This window comes from Strongylocentrotus purpuratus, unplaced genomic scaffold (genome assembly GCF_000002235.5).
Source record: "Strongylocentrotus purpuratus isolate Spur 01 unplaced genomic scaffold, Spur_5.0 spur5_scaffold_19, whole genome shotgun sequence".
Taxonomy (NCBI): domain Eukaryota; kingdom Metazoa; phylum Echinodermata; class Echinoidea; order Camarodonta; family Strongylocentrotidae; genus Strongylocentrotus; species Strongylocentrotus purpuratus.
Genome location: NW_022145604.1, coordinates 19,337,436 through 19,353,283, shown reverse-complemented (window position 1 = coordinate 19,353,283; position 15,848 = coordinate 19,337,436). Strand labels below are relative to the sequence as shown.

General features: G+C 38.7%; 2 protein-coding genes across 3 annotated transcripts in view; one reads left to right on the top strand and one right to left on the bottom strand.

Annotated features, from left to right (window-relative positions):
* Positions 1–592: 592 nt before the first annotated feature.
* LOC580477 (rho-related GTP-binding protein RhoA-B) overlaps positions 593–15,848 on the top strand; it is a 39,603-nt gene continuing 24,347 nt past the window's right edge. The window contains exons 1-2 of the mRNA XM_030990522.1: positions 593–1,521; positions 2,704–2,791. Coding sequence (XP_030846382.1) covers positions 1,330–1,521; positions 2,704–2,791 — 280 coding nt within the window. The 5' untranslated portion in view covers positions 593–1,329. The remainder of the gene's footprint in view (positions 1,522–2,703; positions 2,792–15,848) is intronic.
* On the bottom strand, positions 7,698–14,194 carry LOC105441301. Of its 2 annotated transcripts, none has more exons than XR_004064964.1 (2): positions 8,399–14,194; positions 7,698–7,765 (listed from the first exon to the last, which is right to left on the bottom strand). XR_004064964.1 is itself a non-coding variant. In XM_030990521.1 (2 exons), exon 2 carries the CDS (start codon positions 13,211–13,213, stop codon positions 9,791–9,793), a length of 3,423 nt encoding a protein of 1,140 aa, XP_030846381.1. In that variant the 5' UTR covers positions 13,214–13,355; positions 13,989–14,194; the 3' UTR covers positions 7,698–9,790. The 2 variants fall into 2 exon arrangements, 1 of the variants encoding a protein (XP_030846381.1); XM_030990521.1 differs by having other exon boundaries at positions 7,698–13,355; positions 13,989–14,194.

Here is a 15,848-nt window from a genome sequence, read left to right as displayed (position 1 = left end):
AAGGCATTAACTCTTATTATTTCAATGCCCTTCTGGCTTCCACATAATGATTTATTGGACTTTTCTCTGCTGTAGGTTTGGGGGATGAGTAGTTTTGAAAGGGTGCAGGGTTACCAATAAATAGATGAGGTTGGTGTAAGAGACTGAAAGAAATCAATATATTTCAAGGAGATTTAGTTGGTGAGTTGAAAAGAGTGCAGTGGTAGATGTGTGTAAGAGCGGGTGGGGAGAAACAGAGACAGAGAGCATAACAGACATTGGTTCAACATGAATCAAGAGGAAAGGGAATTGAATTTTCGATTAGATTGGAACAGAAGCTGGTGAGAGGGGAGGTCAGGAGTAAAAGGGAAAAAGGATGAAGATTGAAAAGCTATGGCCTGTGAGATGCTGCAGAGAACCGAGTCAAAGAAATTAAATGTGTATGAAAGAGCAATAGAATGAAAAATTAAATTAGAACACTGGGATAGAAGGGAAAAAAGAGTTGGAGAGAAGGAGAGAGAGAGAGAGAAAAGAGAGGGACATAAAAAATATATACAGAGTTGGAGAGAAGGGAAGAAGGAGAGAGACACAGAGAGAGAGAGAGAGAGAGAGAGAGAGAGAGAGAGAGAGAGAGAGAGAGAGAGAGAGAAAGGAGGGGGACAAGTGAGAGGGGATATGAATAAATTATGCAGATACGTTATATTGACCCCCGCTCCAAAACTAATGCTTTCTGCTATTAGCTGCGTGGAACTACAGACATAATATTCAGACAGAAGTGAGAGATCATAAGGAGTTACTGACAGCATTGTTCCATGTTATTTCAAGCGTCAAAACTGCGTTATGCCTAAACATGCATGATACAGAGAAGTGAATAGAGAATGCCCGTGTGTCAATCCAAAACGCAACAGAGCCATCTAGCTACAGGTGCCGTAACCATGGTCCCATATAAGGAGAAAATAGGCGGAGTTTCTTCGCGCGCCCGTTTTATGTAAATCGTGGGAACCGCATTTCGCATAAATGATTGGTCAAAAGATCATTCACATTATTTGCATAACAAATGGTTGATCAAGTTTCCCTACGTACACGTGTGTGTGTGTCACTTCAGCCGCTCAGTGTGTACTGTACGGAACACACACTGCATGACTGTACGCGTGCTAGCTAGCTCCCCAGCTGAGCTGCATGCTCGCTCTTCTTATTATTCTTTGCAAGGCCTTCTTCCCAAACACTGCAGTAACCAGCTCGATCAACATGCTCACAATAACGGATTTTCTCTTCAGGAAACATACATTACGCAAAGTGTTGATTTAAAAACATTTTAATTCAGTTATTTGATATTTTTATGCAGAGAATATGTCTTCTGGATCTCGATTTAGCTTTGATTTCGGTGATATTTCTAGGAGGCGTCATCACAAACTGACCCGCCAGCACTCGATGAGCGCTCTGACGGAGACTGTCGGGTGCAAAGCTGTCATGGTAGGCGATTCGCAGGCGGGTAAAAGTGCTTTGGTCAACACGTTTTTGGAGAAGGATCGTCTGATCGAGGTAGGTAGGACTGTAGGAGAAAAGTGAGAAACGAAACGAAGAGAATGAATTTACCAAGGAGAGATGTTTAAGAATAGGCCAAATTGAAGTTATTTTTAAAATAGTAAAAATAGAATTCTTGCTTGTTGTATATCCTTTTTTTTAAGGGGGGGGGGGGGGGGGGGGGGGGGGCGTGCGGTGTTTTTTTTTTTTAATTATTATTTTCAATGACATTTTTTCTGAAATTCCTTTTTGTGAAATTTCTGGGTCACAAGATAGCCTGTTTATAATGAGATACAACGGCCTTTACCATGTTCGAAAATTCCAGTTGAGATGCATCTTTTTACTTGTATGTACTGTAGCTTAGTTCTTTGTTACTGCACTCATTGTCATGTGTTTTTGAGATAGCGGCCCCAGCAATCAAGTAAGACTTTACTCTACAAAGAGGACTGTACTCAATGGAAGAAGAAGAAGAAGAAGATAAGATAAAAGAAACGGAGTGAAGAAGATACAAGAGTTTTCTGAATACTGCCTCTGGTTACTAGAGGTGTTGTGGCGTAGTGGATAAGTCGTCGGACTGTGAATCACAGGGTCCGCGGTTCGAGTCCCGCCGCGGCACTAATGTCCTTTGGCAAGACATTGATCTACACTTGCCACTCTCCACCCAGGTGTTAAATGGGTACCGGTAGGAAGGAATTTCTTGAAATGCTGTGAGCGTCGAAATCGGCAGCCTAGCATAGCCGGGTAATGTTGGAGCGCCTTGAGGACCTTGCAAGGTCGATACGTGCGCTATATAAGAATCCAATATTATTATTATTATTATTATTACTAATTGCAAATTTCAAGAAAAGTTGAATTGTTTATATCATGCAGTAGATTGGTTGCTTGGAACATTTATTACAAATTAAAAAATAAAACTACAAAATTTAAAAAAAGGATTGAAACCCTATTCTCAAGTATGGTCGAGGTGGCGAGAATTATTACTTTTTTTTGTTATGTTCCTAAATTTCCAAACACATATCTTTATTTGTTTTTTGATCATTCTGTGTAGATCTAAGTTTTATATAAATTTGTAAGATTTAATTTCCTTTCTTTTCCAGAACACATGATTTTCGTTGTTGAAAGACTTGTAATATGAAAACAGATGAAAGAATAAAAACATTTTCATAATTCAAACTCCATTTATTATCATTTTTTTTCCAGATTTACAAGCCCACAACATTTGATCGATATACCACAATACTGGATTTTGATAAACATCACATAGAACTCAATATGTGGGACACTGGAGGTAAGAAATAAGATTCTTATAAATAGGGTAAGTCTTGTTTAGAGAGGCATCATGAGTGTGAGTGCGCCCATGAAGGGGGCAAGAGCATGATGGGGAGCAGGCATACCAGTCTTTAATCAGAAAATGAAATATAAATTGACAAGGCTACTGATTAGGGGGAGGATGTGTGCATGAGGTGGTCCAGGTTTCTTGTTTTGTCATCCTGTCCCCTTCAGCCTTTCCCTTTCCTTTTTTTCTTCACCTTTCCTCACCTTTTCTCTCTTTTTATGTTTTTTGTTTTATATTTCACCATTCAATGGGGGGGGGGGAGGGGAGGTATCTCTTTCCTTTAAATCTCAACCTACATTTGTGCCTTTATAATAGATTTTTCATCTGTACTTATTTTCCTTTTTCGTTTGAATTTTCATATATATTTGATGGTGGTCCAAAATGTTCAATTAGCGAGATGCTTTTTACTCCCCCCAAAAAATCAAAGAATAGCAGCTTTCCATCATACACTCATCAGCGTAACTGGTAAGAATGGACAGAAAGCCATTTTTTCCCTTTAAGATTCAATTTAAATTGTCAGATTACGGCTTTCTGTTTATTCTTGTAATATACTGGTCTTCAAGATGAAATATTTTAGATGATATTTCGATAATTGTATTTGATTTGATCTAAAGTGTCTTCTACTTACTTTCCGATGTGTCAAGTGTCAAGTACCACTACCCCCCCCCCTACTATCTCACTTTCCCACACCAAGTTCAAACAATCAGCGGCAGGGGAAAACCTCTGTCGACATCCTTTGTGCCACCATCTTACTCCTGAGGGCAATGCTTTTAAGGTCTTTGTGTCACTCACGCTGGCAAGCATTGTGCCTGGGATGCTGAGAAGAAAAGCTTGGTGTCAGATTCTAATGGTAAAGTGCAGCAGGGAAATTCAAGAGCAACAAAGATGACTCACAAAGCATGAAAACACATTTCACTACTCCAGGCTACTACGTCTTTCCCGGGACCCTGGCGTATGGTATTGTCATGGAAATGAATGCTATGAAATAGGATCCTCTCTTAAGCTGCTCTCACTCAATTTACTGTAATTACTTAATTTATTTTCCAAATTATGAAAATGGATGATAAAAGGATTGATATCATGAAAATAGATTGCAATGGTAACAAAGGGAATCCCTCTTAGTCTCATGCCCTTTAGATAAAAGAGTTACATGATCGCTGGAGTTAGAAGGGCGTTAATTCATATACTTTAACACATAGTTAACGCCCTTCTGGTTCTGAAAAGACACATTATGTTGAATGGGAGGTAAGGAGAAGAATGATGTGAAGAAGGAGGGAATGATGATAGGAATACAGAGAGGAAAGAACCAAACATGTATGTGAATCATGGTTAACCTGTTAAAGTTTAAACCATATGGATTAATATTACATCATCTATCCATATTATGTTGTCTGTGGTACTGATATATATCATTACCGTTTTGACAAGAAAATGTTGATGTATCCTACAGCTGCTTAAAATCTGTCAAGATCTCTGATATCATCAAATTAATAACTTTTATTTTCGGTAATTAATATTTTGTTAAGTATATTCCATTCCATCCTCAGCCAGATTAACAAATCAGACCAATTAGTTGTACAATCATTTAAAATGTCAGAGGCACAAGCCATAGCAACAAATGAATACATCACTAAGATTAACAAACAAGGTCAATTAATCATTGTTCATCTATATAACTGTTAGATATGCTCCATTTATTACATTAATCATTTGGGTTGATTAACTAGGCCACAAAAGCTCACAATTATCCTATCACTTGCTCATGAATCATACATGTCGAGTGGATATGGTCGAGTGGATACGTCGCCGGACTGTCGGTCGCAAGGTCCGCAGTTCGAGTCCCGCTGCGGCACTAATGTCCTTTGGCAAGACATTGATCTACATTTGCCACACTCAACCCATGTGATGTAAATGGGTACCTGGCAGGAATTTATTCCTTGAAATGCTGGAGCGCAGTATAAACGGCTGCTAGGCTAAAGCCAGGGTAATAATAAATGTGCCTCAGAATAGAATTATCTAGATAGATGGCGCTATAGAAATGCCTATTATTATTATTATTATTATTATTACCGGATACACATTTAACACCTGGGTGGAGAGTGGCAAATGTAGATATTTATTGATGATCATATTATTTTCCTTCTATATTTGCCATTTTCCCAGGGCTGATTTTATTAACCTTTTAATTATCTCATCAAACATCTTTGGCCTTCCAACTTTTTATCAATCATCCTTGCCCTTATGTTCATTCATGCATGTGTCTGTCAAATGAGCTGTAGTTTGCTGGCAGTGTTCACATCAGAAGTTAAGATGTTTCAAACAAGCTATATACATGTATGTACATGTAGTGTGCAAACTTTGTTCACACTTGAACATTACCCTCATGTACTGTTTTCAGCGGTGCTTTCTTGTGAAAGAAACTGCCCAGAATCAAATGGGAAGTGTTGTTTCTGGAGCACATTCATTAGAGGTTTTGAAATGATCAAAATGGAGGGGGGAAATGACTGACTCTTGCTGAAAATCACCTGCACTGCACAAAGATATGGGTACACTGTATGAAACTACACACATAGGATGCATGAAAGATTGATCCAAAGATTTCAGCTATTTCTCATCATATGTTTAATATGCAGGCATTCTTAAAAGCAGTCCTTTCCTGATGTCATATTTTTCTATACTGACACAATGAAAAAGCTCACACATTCACTAGAATTCAACCTTCACTTTATAATGATAGACGTTCAATAATCTTTTGTAATTGATATTTCTGGCCTGAGCCGGAGCAGATTTTTTTTTCCCTCAAAAATTTATTGCAGATGATTTTTCAGTGATTCAACATTTTCTTGTGCCTTTATTTTGTCAAAGACATAATTAGCAAAGCTACCAACCATTCCCATTTGGGGGGTATGATTCCTATTTTTGTGCCTTCAAAGCAGAGGTATGAACCCACTGCTCCTCTCATTTTGTGAAAATATCAAGTATGTAAAATACACCATATTCCTAATTTTGGCTGTGAAGTTACAAACCGTTGCTGTAGAAGGGAGGCAAGTGTGGGTCGTAGTTCAAATTTTGTTTTAGGTTGGGTTTAGGGCTAGTGTTGAGATGAATGTAGGGTTGCAGTTTGGAAAGTGAATCATTTAACCCTTTATATGCCACAAACTAATCTCACTATGCCACATTATCATAGATATGGATAAGATATACCAAAGGCTGGCTTTAAGATTATCAAAGTGTTTCCAGTCTAACATTAATCTATGTTGGTGTTGAAATGGTTGCCATGGAGCTAATCAAGATGAGGCTAGACAAATTTTTCAAAGCCACAGTGTTGCACAAAGCAATCCTTCAGTCAATTTGTGCCTATTGTTTTGTGCAAATTACAAGTGTGGAAAATGAGCGACCATGCAGAGAGCTGAAGAAAGCAACTGAAGTGATATAAAAAAAACTAAGTTTTCAAAGGTGGCTGTATTCCAAAATGTACAGCCAACATCAGACCGAATAGCATACCCAGGGAATTTAAACCAAGCATTTCGCAATCGAGCGGTTCCCGAGAATTTCACTCATCACCACTCTCCATAATCCCATTTTTCTCTTGGCAAAGACCGTTCATGTGTTATGTGAATCTACTTATTGCGCTTGAAAGAGCAGGAGATACATAGCGAAAGCGGACGTGTGCAGCTCCTTGTGTATTTGACTCCATTCACACTGGAGAAATCATATTCTCGATGCCAAATATCTCTTAAAAGAAGCACTCTTTAAATAAATGAATGCATATACACATAATGCATGTATAAAGTGTAGTAGAAATGTTGGAGATTAGATATCAAACATTACCCTTCTACCACTGGACAAATATAGGGCAAGGAGTTTTCACAGATCAGTTTCCAAAGCCCTTTCGTTGCTAACAGAAAATGGAGCAGCCTACTTATATTGGTAGTCAGATTATATGATTTTAGTTCATTTTATTTACTCCTTTTCCATAAAAGTATGATATTGATAAGCATACAAAGTACATATGAATTCAATTATAGACAGAAAAAACGATGTAGTACGATTCTATCAATGACAAAATAGGAATTTGAAGAAGTGAAAATGATAATGGACCATTGTTGACCTGAATGGTTCTTTGGATTAGGATGTATAATTAGTGTTTTTATTTTAGAGTGTGAAGAGGGACAACAAGGAAAAAGACATCCTTCAGAGATGGGAGAGAAAGCTAAAACATACATGTAGATTCTGGTTTTCTGGTTCACCACAAATGTCATTGCTATTTGTTTAGGGGATTGAGCAAACCTATCGCAAGCTTTACATTTAGATTTACATGTATGTTCACACGGCAGGATCATAGTTTTAAATGTTAAGTTTAATAGCAAAACCTCAAGGCTTTTCACTACAACCCATGAACCATTACGACAATACAAACGTTACTGAAAATGAAGATTTCTCAAAGTTTTAAACCAAAAGCTGGGCAAGCAGTCGTAACTACAAGCTGGTTAATTACGACTACATTGCTTATAACTTCAAGTGAGGAACCGCTAGCTGTGTGTAGTTAGCATGCTAACCATGAGATCGCATGTGATGTAAAACTCAAAGTTTCTCAAACTGAATGTACATCTGTATGATCCTTACCTAGAAGATAACCTCTACGCTTAAAACCACAAGATAAACTAATAGCTTACAGTCTTTCATGTGAACTTACATGTAGCTGTAGATTCTCTATGTGTTTAGACAAGCATTAATTTGTGTTGAATGAATTCCCAAGGTTAAGCAACACCTGTCGGACGCTTATCTTCATGTCTTGTATTAGAATTGATTCCCAGGATGTACCTGTACATCTGATAACTATTGTAGCGGAAGCATCTTTGACTTTGTTTATTGGTCTTTCTTTATTATTCCAATTCTCTTGTTGCTCCAAATGCTCCGTAAAAACTGTACAAATGAAAATAGATCGAACGGATCATAAATCAACAGTTCATGAATATACATATTATGCCTGGAGAAAACCTGGTGACTCGTATCAATAATATGCACCTTACAGCTAATTAACCCCTTGTTTTAGCTCTTTTCCTTATCTCACACATTAACTTGTACTGCATATAAACTAAACACAATTCTAACTGTTTGTTACTACCAGTACATATATGCTTAATTGAATTAAGTCAGACTTCTGACATACATCCTTTGTATCACTTCTGTTCATAATTACAGCATGTATCTTTATAACTAAACCATCTATTAACTATCAATATAAACTTGCATAAATCATATAACAACTTTCTCATATTATGCACCCTAAGTACTCATCTTAGTACATTGACTCAAACTAGGCAAATCTTTGTTTACATTCTTGCATACGTGTACCTTTCATTCGCATGCCGTAGTGTACATTACATAACAATAACATTCGGTATGTGAGCCGACCGTCTCGGCTACTGTGCAATGTAAGTTACATCCATGTAATGTACACAACGAGTTAGGTGCGAATGAAAGGTACTTAATCATAGAATATCGCATCATTACAGCATTTATATACAACATTCATCACATTGCATCATTACATACCTTCATTCTGCCTTCTTAAAGTGCATCTAACTTCCACATTACACAAGGATGCCTCCAATATCAACGGATTTCATCCACTGGAAATCAAAAAGGGTGCCATTTCTTTACACGAATTTAGTAGCCTCCAGATGGCGCTAAACATAAATATAATCAATCTACTTGATCGACTTAATAAAATGAATTCACATCGATCACTGAAACATGGCTCCTTTAAATTATTCTAAAATTTACCAAACAATCGATTGACATTATCAAGGAATTACCTATCCCTTTTAACCTATTTACTGAATGTAGTTCAGCACTCTTTATGAAAATGTCTAACCTTTGCAATATCGATGACAACAATATAAATTATATATTTATATCTCTGTTTTGAGATTAATTTTCAAAACTCACATAGGGCACATGATGCACTATCTCAAACCATCAAATAAAAATTCCCCAAATAGTATTAGCTTTAAAACACATTTACGTGGGAAATACCCGTTCTATCAGCATTACTGACTCGGCTTGTATTAAATAAGTCCATACACAAGGTTTCTTCAACAGCTATATAACAAATGTATCTGGCTTGAAACAAACCTATACTGTGCTATTTACCTTACTGGATTTAACAAAATACCTTTAAATTCTTTAAACAGATTTTCGTCTCAATATGAGACCAAATGCAATTACTGATAAACACTGTTTTCATGCTTTATATAGAAATGTTATTTTACTAGTTTCACATTTACGGGTAAGCATGAATCTTAGTAGCTATGAGAAAACACAAAAAACATGGCTTATGTTTTCAAAGTAGAAATGTTCACATTTAAATAAATATCACTTCATGGTGAAAAATGCTATAAATGCAATATAACCACTATACTACCAACAAATATCTGGAATTTAGCAATTTTTAGCCAAAAAAAAAAATAAATAAATTCCCCTTTTTGGAATGTGATAGCCACTTAATCACATAAACATGGACATTTCAGTGGATTAGCATGATAAATCGATTCAGAGATTACTAGAACTGACATGTGAAAATAAATGGTTATTAGACAAATACATAACAACACATGCATACATTTAAATGCATTGCAGTTTACAATGAAAGTTTTATGTCTTTATGGAAAATTTGTCCAATTGCAATTTTCACAGTTCAATTAGTCTCAATTCAGGCAGCAGAGTCTGTAATAAATGAATTTGTATAGTCTCACGTGCAGACCCTGAAGAAGCAAACAGCCTTCGTTCTAGACCGTTTCAAATAAACGTTTCTGGGGAAAATGTAAATTAATTAGTCTTATCCACAGACCTGTTGTTTCAATAATTCCAGTCTTGACTAGAAATCTTAAAGTCTTACTTAAATAACAAGTTTAACCCTAACTAAATGGATTCCCCGCGAAATTATCAAATGTCGGGTTCCTTGGCCGGGAATTCCTCTTGGTCTTCACGCGGTAACAGAAGCACTAGTTTGTGGATAGGACGCTCCAATTCTTGAAGAGGGTTCTTACGCTTACCGCTATTACATACTCTGGAGTCCCCCACAGCGAGTTTCACTTTGCGAATGTGTCCATCTTCAGATGGAAAGACTCTGATAACACGTGCTAGTGGCCACTGGTTTCTGGGTGCATTCACGTCCTTCACAATGACAATGTCGCCGACTTCAGCTTCAGGTTGTGGGTGAGTCCACTTCCGTCGGACTTGCAGGTTCAGAAGAAATTCCTTCTTCCACCGATTCCTGAACTCCAGAACTTTATGAGATGCTGCACTCTTGGCTTGAAGAGCTGTGAAACGACGAAGTGCTTGAATGAATGATTCGTAGTCAAGCTCTAGATGACTATCTTTCTTGATTTGACGCCTTTTCTTTCTTTCAAGCAGACTCTGGTTCTTCTGGATAGATTTCAGGATCTGAATTTCATCTTCAGAGGCTTTCTTCTGATCATGCTTTAGAATTTTAATCTCTGCTAGATGAAGATCCTGCACAGTAACACCCCTTTTGGTTGTTGGGTAGTCACTTGCTTTCTTATCACGCCTGTCTTTACAATGTACTCTATTAGCGGCGTCAGTTAATCTCATGTAGGCACATTGACCATACCCTGTTGTACTTGCATCTGCGAAGTGATGATACTGTACCGACTTCACGGCCTCGAGTTCAGCAGGCTTGTAACATCTAGGGATAGAGAGTGATTGAAGTTCCAGTATGTCTATTCTCCATTTCTTCCATCTTTCTCGCAGAACATCTGGAAGCAGATCATCCCAGTCTGCTGTCAGCTTACACAATGTCTGGAGAATCTGCTTCCCTATAAGCATAACTGGTGCCAACAGTCCTAAGGGGTCATAAATAGACATGACTGTGGAAAGTATCCCTCGCCTGGTTAGGGGCTTGTCCTGAAGTGTGATTCTGAAGTTGAATGCATCGGATTTGACACACCCTTGTACACCAAGAGCTCGCTCTAGAGGTAAATCATCATGATGCAGGTTAATCTCTCTGACATTCTTTACCCTGTCTTCCTCTGGAACAGTCTTCAGTACCTCTCTTGAATTGACAGCTTGTGCTGCTCCTTCATCCTTTCTATCAAGGAAATCAGCTTCCATCAATCTCGTCACTCTTGCAGGGGTGATCTCCTCCTCTACTGATGTGTTATGTGCGAACAACATATCCTTGTTTACTGTCCTTAGCTCAGCAGGAATCTCACAGGCTGTCAATCGATGACTTACACCGACGGGATCATCCTCATAAGCATACTTGTGTTCATCTTCCTTCACAGTACCCAGGATGCTCCATCCAAGGTCCGTCCTTAGACCATACGGACCATTATCATCAGCAGGAGGGATGACATCTCTTTGTATGAGTGCCCTTGCACAGTCATATCCAATCAATAAACCAACTTCACAACTTTGCAGGGGCATGAGATGATGTGAAATCTTGGATAAGTGAGGAATTCTCATTGCCATCTCTGGAGTGGGTATGTGATCACGGTTTGCTGGTATAAACCCTCTGGTGTAGGTTGTCGGGAGAGCAATCCGTTGTTCTCCATCAAATGATCGGATGGTCAGACCCTCTATGCGTTCACTTGGTACTCTTTCATCCATAGCAGACATCGTTGAAAGAAGGAGACTGACAGGAACTCCCTGCAGATTCATCTCATCCTTGGTTTTCTCTAACATGAAAGTGGTGTCAGATTGGGTGTCTATTAATGCATACACCATTCGTTCATCTGATATGGTAGGATGAGATAACCAAACAGGAACTATCATCGTGCTCTTCATGGTGGTCAATCTACTAGTACCGGTAGGTTGCTGACTAAATGAAGCATGAGACCATGACGTCTGAGTTTCCATGGGTCTGTCTTCTACATTTGTCTCCGTCTTTGGTTCTGGTTTCTTCCTATCTTCATGGAGACAAGATGGATGTCTCCCTTGACAAATGATACAGGTACTTCTCCATCTACAATGCATGGACATGTGGCCTGCCTTCAAGCATCCATAGCATAGACCCTTCTCTCTTATGTACCTTTTACGATCTGTCATGTCCTTTGCTGCAAATTCACTGCATTCTTCTAGGAGGTGATCCTTCTTACACAGGTAGCAGGAGCGTTGAATATTTCTCCTCTCCCTCTGTCTCTTGTTGTCTGAATTGGAAGATGTAACATTGGTATTGAGAGTTCTAACATCTGGTACAGGCTTCAGGTGGTGTAGAGATGTGATTGGATAACATGCTATCTTAGCCTCTTCATCTATGAACCTCACAAATACTTGAAAGGGAGGAAACTGACCTTTCATCTCTGTCCATCCGATGACCTTACGTGACCATCTCATCACAAGCCAGTCTGGCAATTTGGCTAAGAGCTTCTGATTCTCCCTCTCATCGTTTAGGTGGTGTAGATTTCCAATCCTATCCATTGCAGTGACACATTGGTGGAGAAAATCAGCTAGCTTTCTTAGACCAAGTGCATCTTTCAAAGAAATCTTAGGCCATCTGTCTAGCTTGTCTCTGAAAGCATTTGCTATAATGAAAGAGTCTCCATACCTCTGCTTAAGAGCTGCCAGTGCTTCTAGATAAGCTCTCTCATCTCCAATGAGTGCATATCCTCTCACAAGTTCCAAGGGCTGGTCTTTGAGATACTTCTGCAAGTAGAAGAAACGATCCATAGGCTGTATACCGCTTTGTTCAATGAGAACATCAAATGCATGCTTCCATGCTGGGTAAGTCAATGGATCTCCTGCAAAGATTGCTGGTTCTGGTAAAGGAAGCCTCGTCATCCTCATCTGTTCAACCAGAAATCTCATCGTCTCAGCTTGAACGTTCTGCACACTGTCTAACTTGGGTTGACTAACTTGACTTACTGCTTCAACTTCTTCCTGGATGTCGTTTACCTGGATGTCGTTCACCCAGTCCTGGCAATCCTGTAGCTCCTGCGGTTCAACAGGATGAGACTTCTTCGACTTCTTAGATGAAGTTCGAGATGAGGGTCTAAGGGCTATCAATACATCAAGAGTCTGTTTCATGATGTTGTTGTGTGCTGTTTCGACCTCATCTAGCTTGTCATCACTGTTGTCTTCAATTTTCGCAGTTGCTCTAAGTGTAGCCAACTCTTCTTGGGTGTTTATCAGTTTGTCTACAGTACTTTGTAGAGCATCTCTAGTCTCCTGTACTGTCGACGCTTCGCTTTCATCACCAAGTAAAACTCGCAACTTGTTTGCGGTTCTATTCCAGGACTTAATGCAGCTGTCAAACTCTTTGGATTTAATTTCCACTTGCCATTGTAGTCCTTTCTCTGTGGGCTTGGGTTCACGATGGGGTCTACTTTCACCTTCAGTGTCAGCCATGATGTAATAGCTGTCTTTCAGTTGTCGTGGAGACGTCTAGACGTAAATGAAGTTTTTACTGTAGCGGAAGCATCTTTGACTTTGTTTATTGGTCTTTCTTTATTATTCCAATTCTCTTGTTGCTCCAAATGCTCCGTAAAAACTGTACAAATGAAAATAGATCGAACGGATCATAAATCAACAGTTCATGAATATACATATTATGCCTGGAGAAAACCTGGTGACTCGTATCAATAATATGCACCTTACAGCTAATTAACCCCTTGTTTTAGCTCTTTTCCTTATCTCACACATTAACTTGTACTGCATATAAACTAAACACAATTCTAACTGTTTGTTACTACCAGTACATATATGCTTAATTGAATTAAGTCAGACTTCTGACATACATCCTTTGTATCACTTCTGTTCATAATTACAGCATGTATCTTTATAACTAAACCATCTATTAACTATCAATATAAACTTGCATAAATCATATAACAACTTTCTCATATTATGCACCCTAAGTACTCATCTTAGTACATTGACTCAAACTAGGCAAATCTTTGTTTACATTCTTGCATACGTGTACCTTTCATTCGCATGCCGTAGTGTACATTACATAACAATAACATTCGGTATGTGAGCCGACCGTCTCGGCTACTGTGCAATGTAAGTTACATCCATGTAATGTACACAACGAGTTAGGTGCGAATGAAAGGTACTTAATCATAGAATATCGCATCATTACAGCATTTATATACAACATTCATCACATTGCATCATTACATACCTTCATTCTGCCTTCTTAAAGTGCATCTAACTTCCACATTACACAAGGATGCCTCCAATATCAACGGATTTCATCCACTGGAAATCAAAAAGGGTGCCATTTCTTTACACGAATTTAGTAGCCTCCAGATGGCGCTAAACATAAATATAATCAATCTACTTGATCGACTTAATAAAATGAATTCACATCGATCACTGAAACAACTATATTAAAGACGATCAGCTTGGTTGCATGTTGAAAATAACTTGACATAGGTCCTTGGCGATTGGATCTCAGATCATACTTATACTATATTATACCCCTTTCATAGTGCTTCTATCGGAGTCACACCGATGGAAATGCAGATTGAATTTTCCTAATGTAAACAAAGGTGAAACCGCCGCTAACCCTGCTGTCCCTTTCATACTGCCGGTGAAATTCAATCGCTGTGGCGAGCCCTGGCCGGAAGAGAAGAATGAAACAAACAAACGGTAGCGAAAGTTTACATGTGAAAATTTAGTGAAAGAAGGTGTGCGATAAACAGAATTCCATTGTACTTTAGTAATCAGTTTAAATATTGTTTTGTGCACCATTAGCTCTAATGAATACGTAATTTCCAATAAATTTATTATCATATTAACATAATATTAATGTTGATTTTTTTACAAAGCCTATCATTAATGTAAATTACAAATAAAACAAATCAATTTAAGCCCGCGCCCCATCTAGCTAGCATGCAGCATTTTCAACAAAATGTGATCAAGCACAGCTGGTTCTGAAAAGGCGCGCGTACACTGCGACCTTTGACCATTTTAATCACTGTTTTAATCGCTGTTTTCTCCCGAACCCATTCACAGTTGCTGTTTCATCAGAGTCACACAGATAGAATGAGAATTTCTCCTGCTCATAAGCAGGAGAATTTAATCGCCTATTTCTCTTCTTTTCATAGGCTATTCTATCGGCTTTCTTTCCTCTGTACCATTCATAGTGGCCGTTTCATTGGATGCGTGCGGATACATCCGATGAAAATCAGGCCAGTTTGAAAGGGGTAGTAGATGATTCAATGACTTTTGGGTCCACATTTTGAAACAGATTTTTTCTTGACTCAACTACTTTTGGTAGCCTATAGATCTACCCTTCCCCCCCCCCCCCACAACTCTCTCTCTCTCTCTCTCTCTCTCTCTCTTTCTTGCACCCCTCCTCTCTCTCTCTCTCTCTCTCTCTCTCACACTTTCTCTCTCCCTTGCTTGTATTGGCCTTGCTTGTTATGGGTTAGTATTTAAGCGGGACTGCACAACTTTTAGCTACTTGCGCCCTCTATACAGCCAACAATGCCTAAGTGGTACCTCTTGATCCCCCATGGTCCCTTTTTTCTTGTGTTAATTGAGAGCTGATTTGATGAGACAACCACCTGCCAGTTACCATGCAGTGAGGTCTAATCCCTCCTGGCCAAACTAGTGCAATTTGTAAAACTAGTTTGTCACTTGTAGAACTGTACAAATTAGTACACAAAGACAAAAGACTCATGCTATAGCTCTGTGTTGTAAAATGTTTTCTTGATAACCCAAAACAATAGCAACAACCACAAGACCCACTGTAATTGGATCTGTGTACGATTTCAAGGGCATGGGAAATAACCAGAATGACCCATTCACCTTGGATAGACCATCTGATGACCTGAGGTGACCCTGAGTCAGGTCACAGACAGATGACATTCCAATGTGTTTATTGAGATGACCCATGGGAAATGATGGACTATTTTCACTTATCAGTGAATCTGGGCAGATACATTTAATAGGCTTCAGTTACAGACTGTATTTAGATGCCGAGACACAATTCAAAGATAAAGCCTTGAGCCTAGCCTAAGGTCAGTCTGTGATG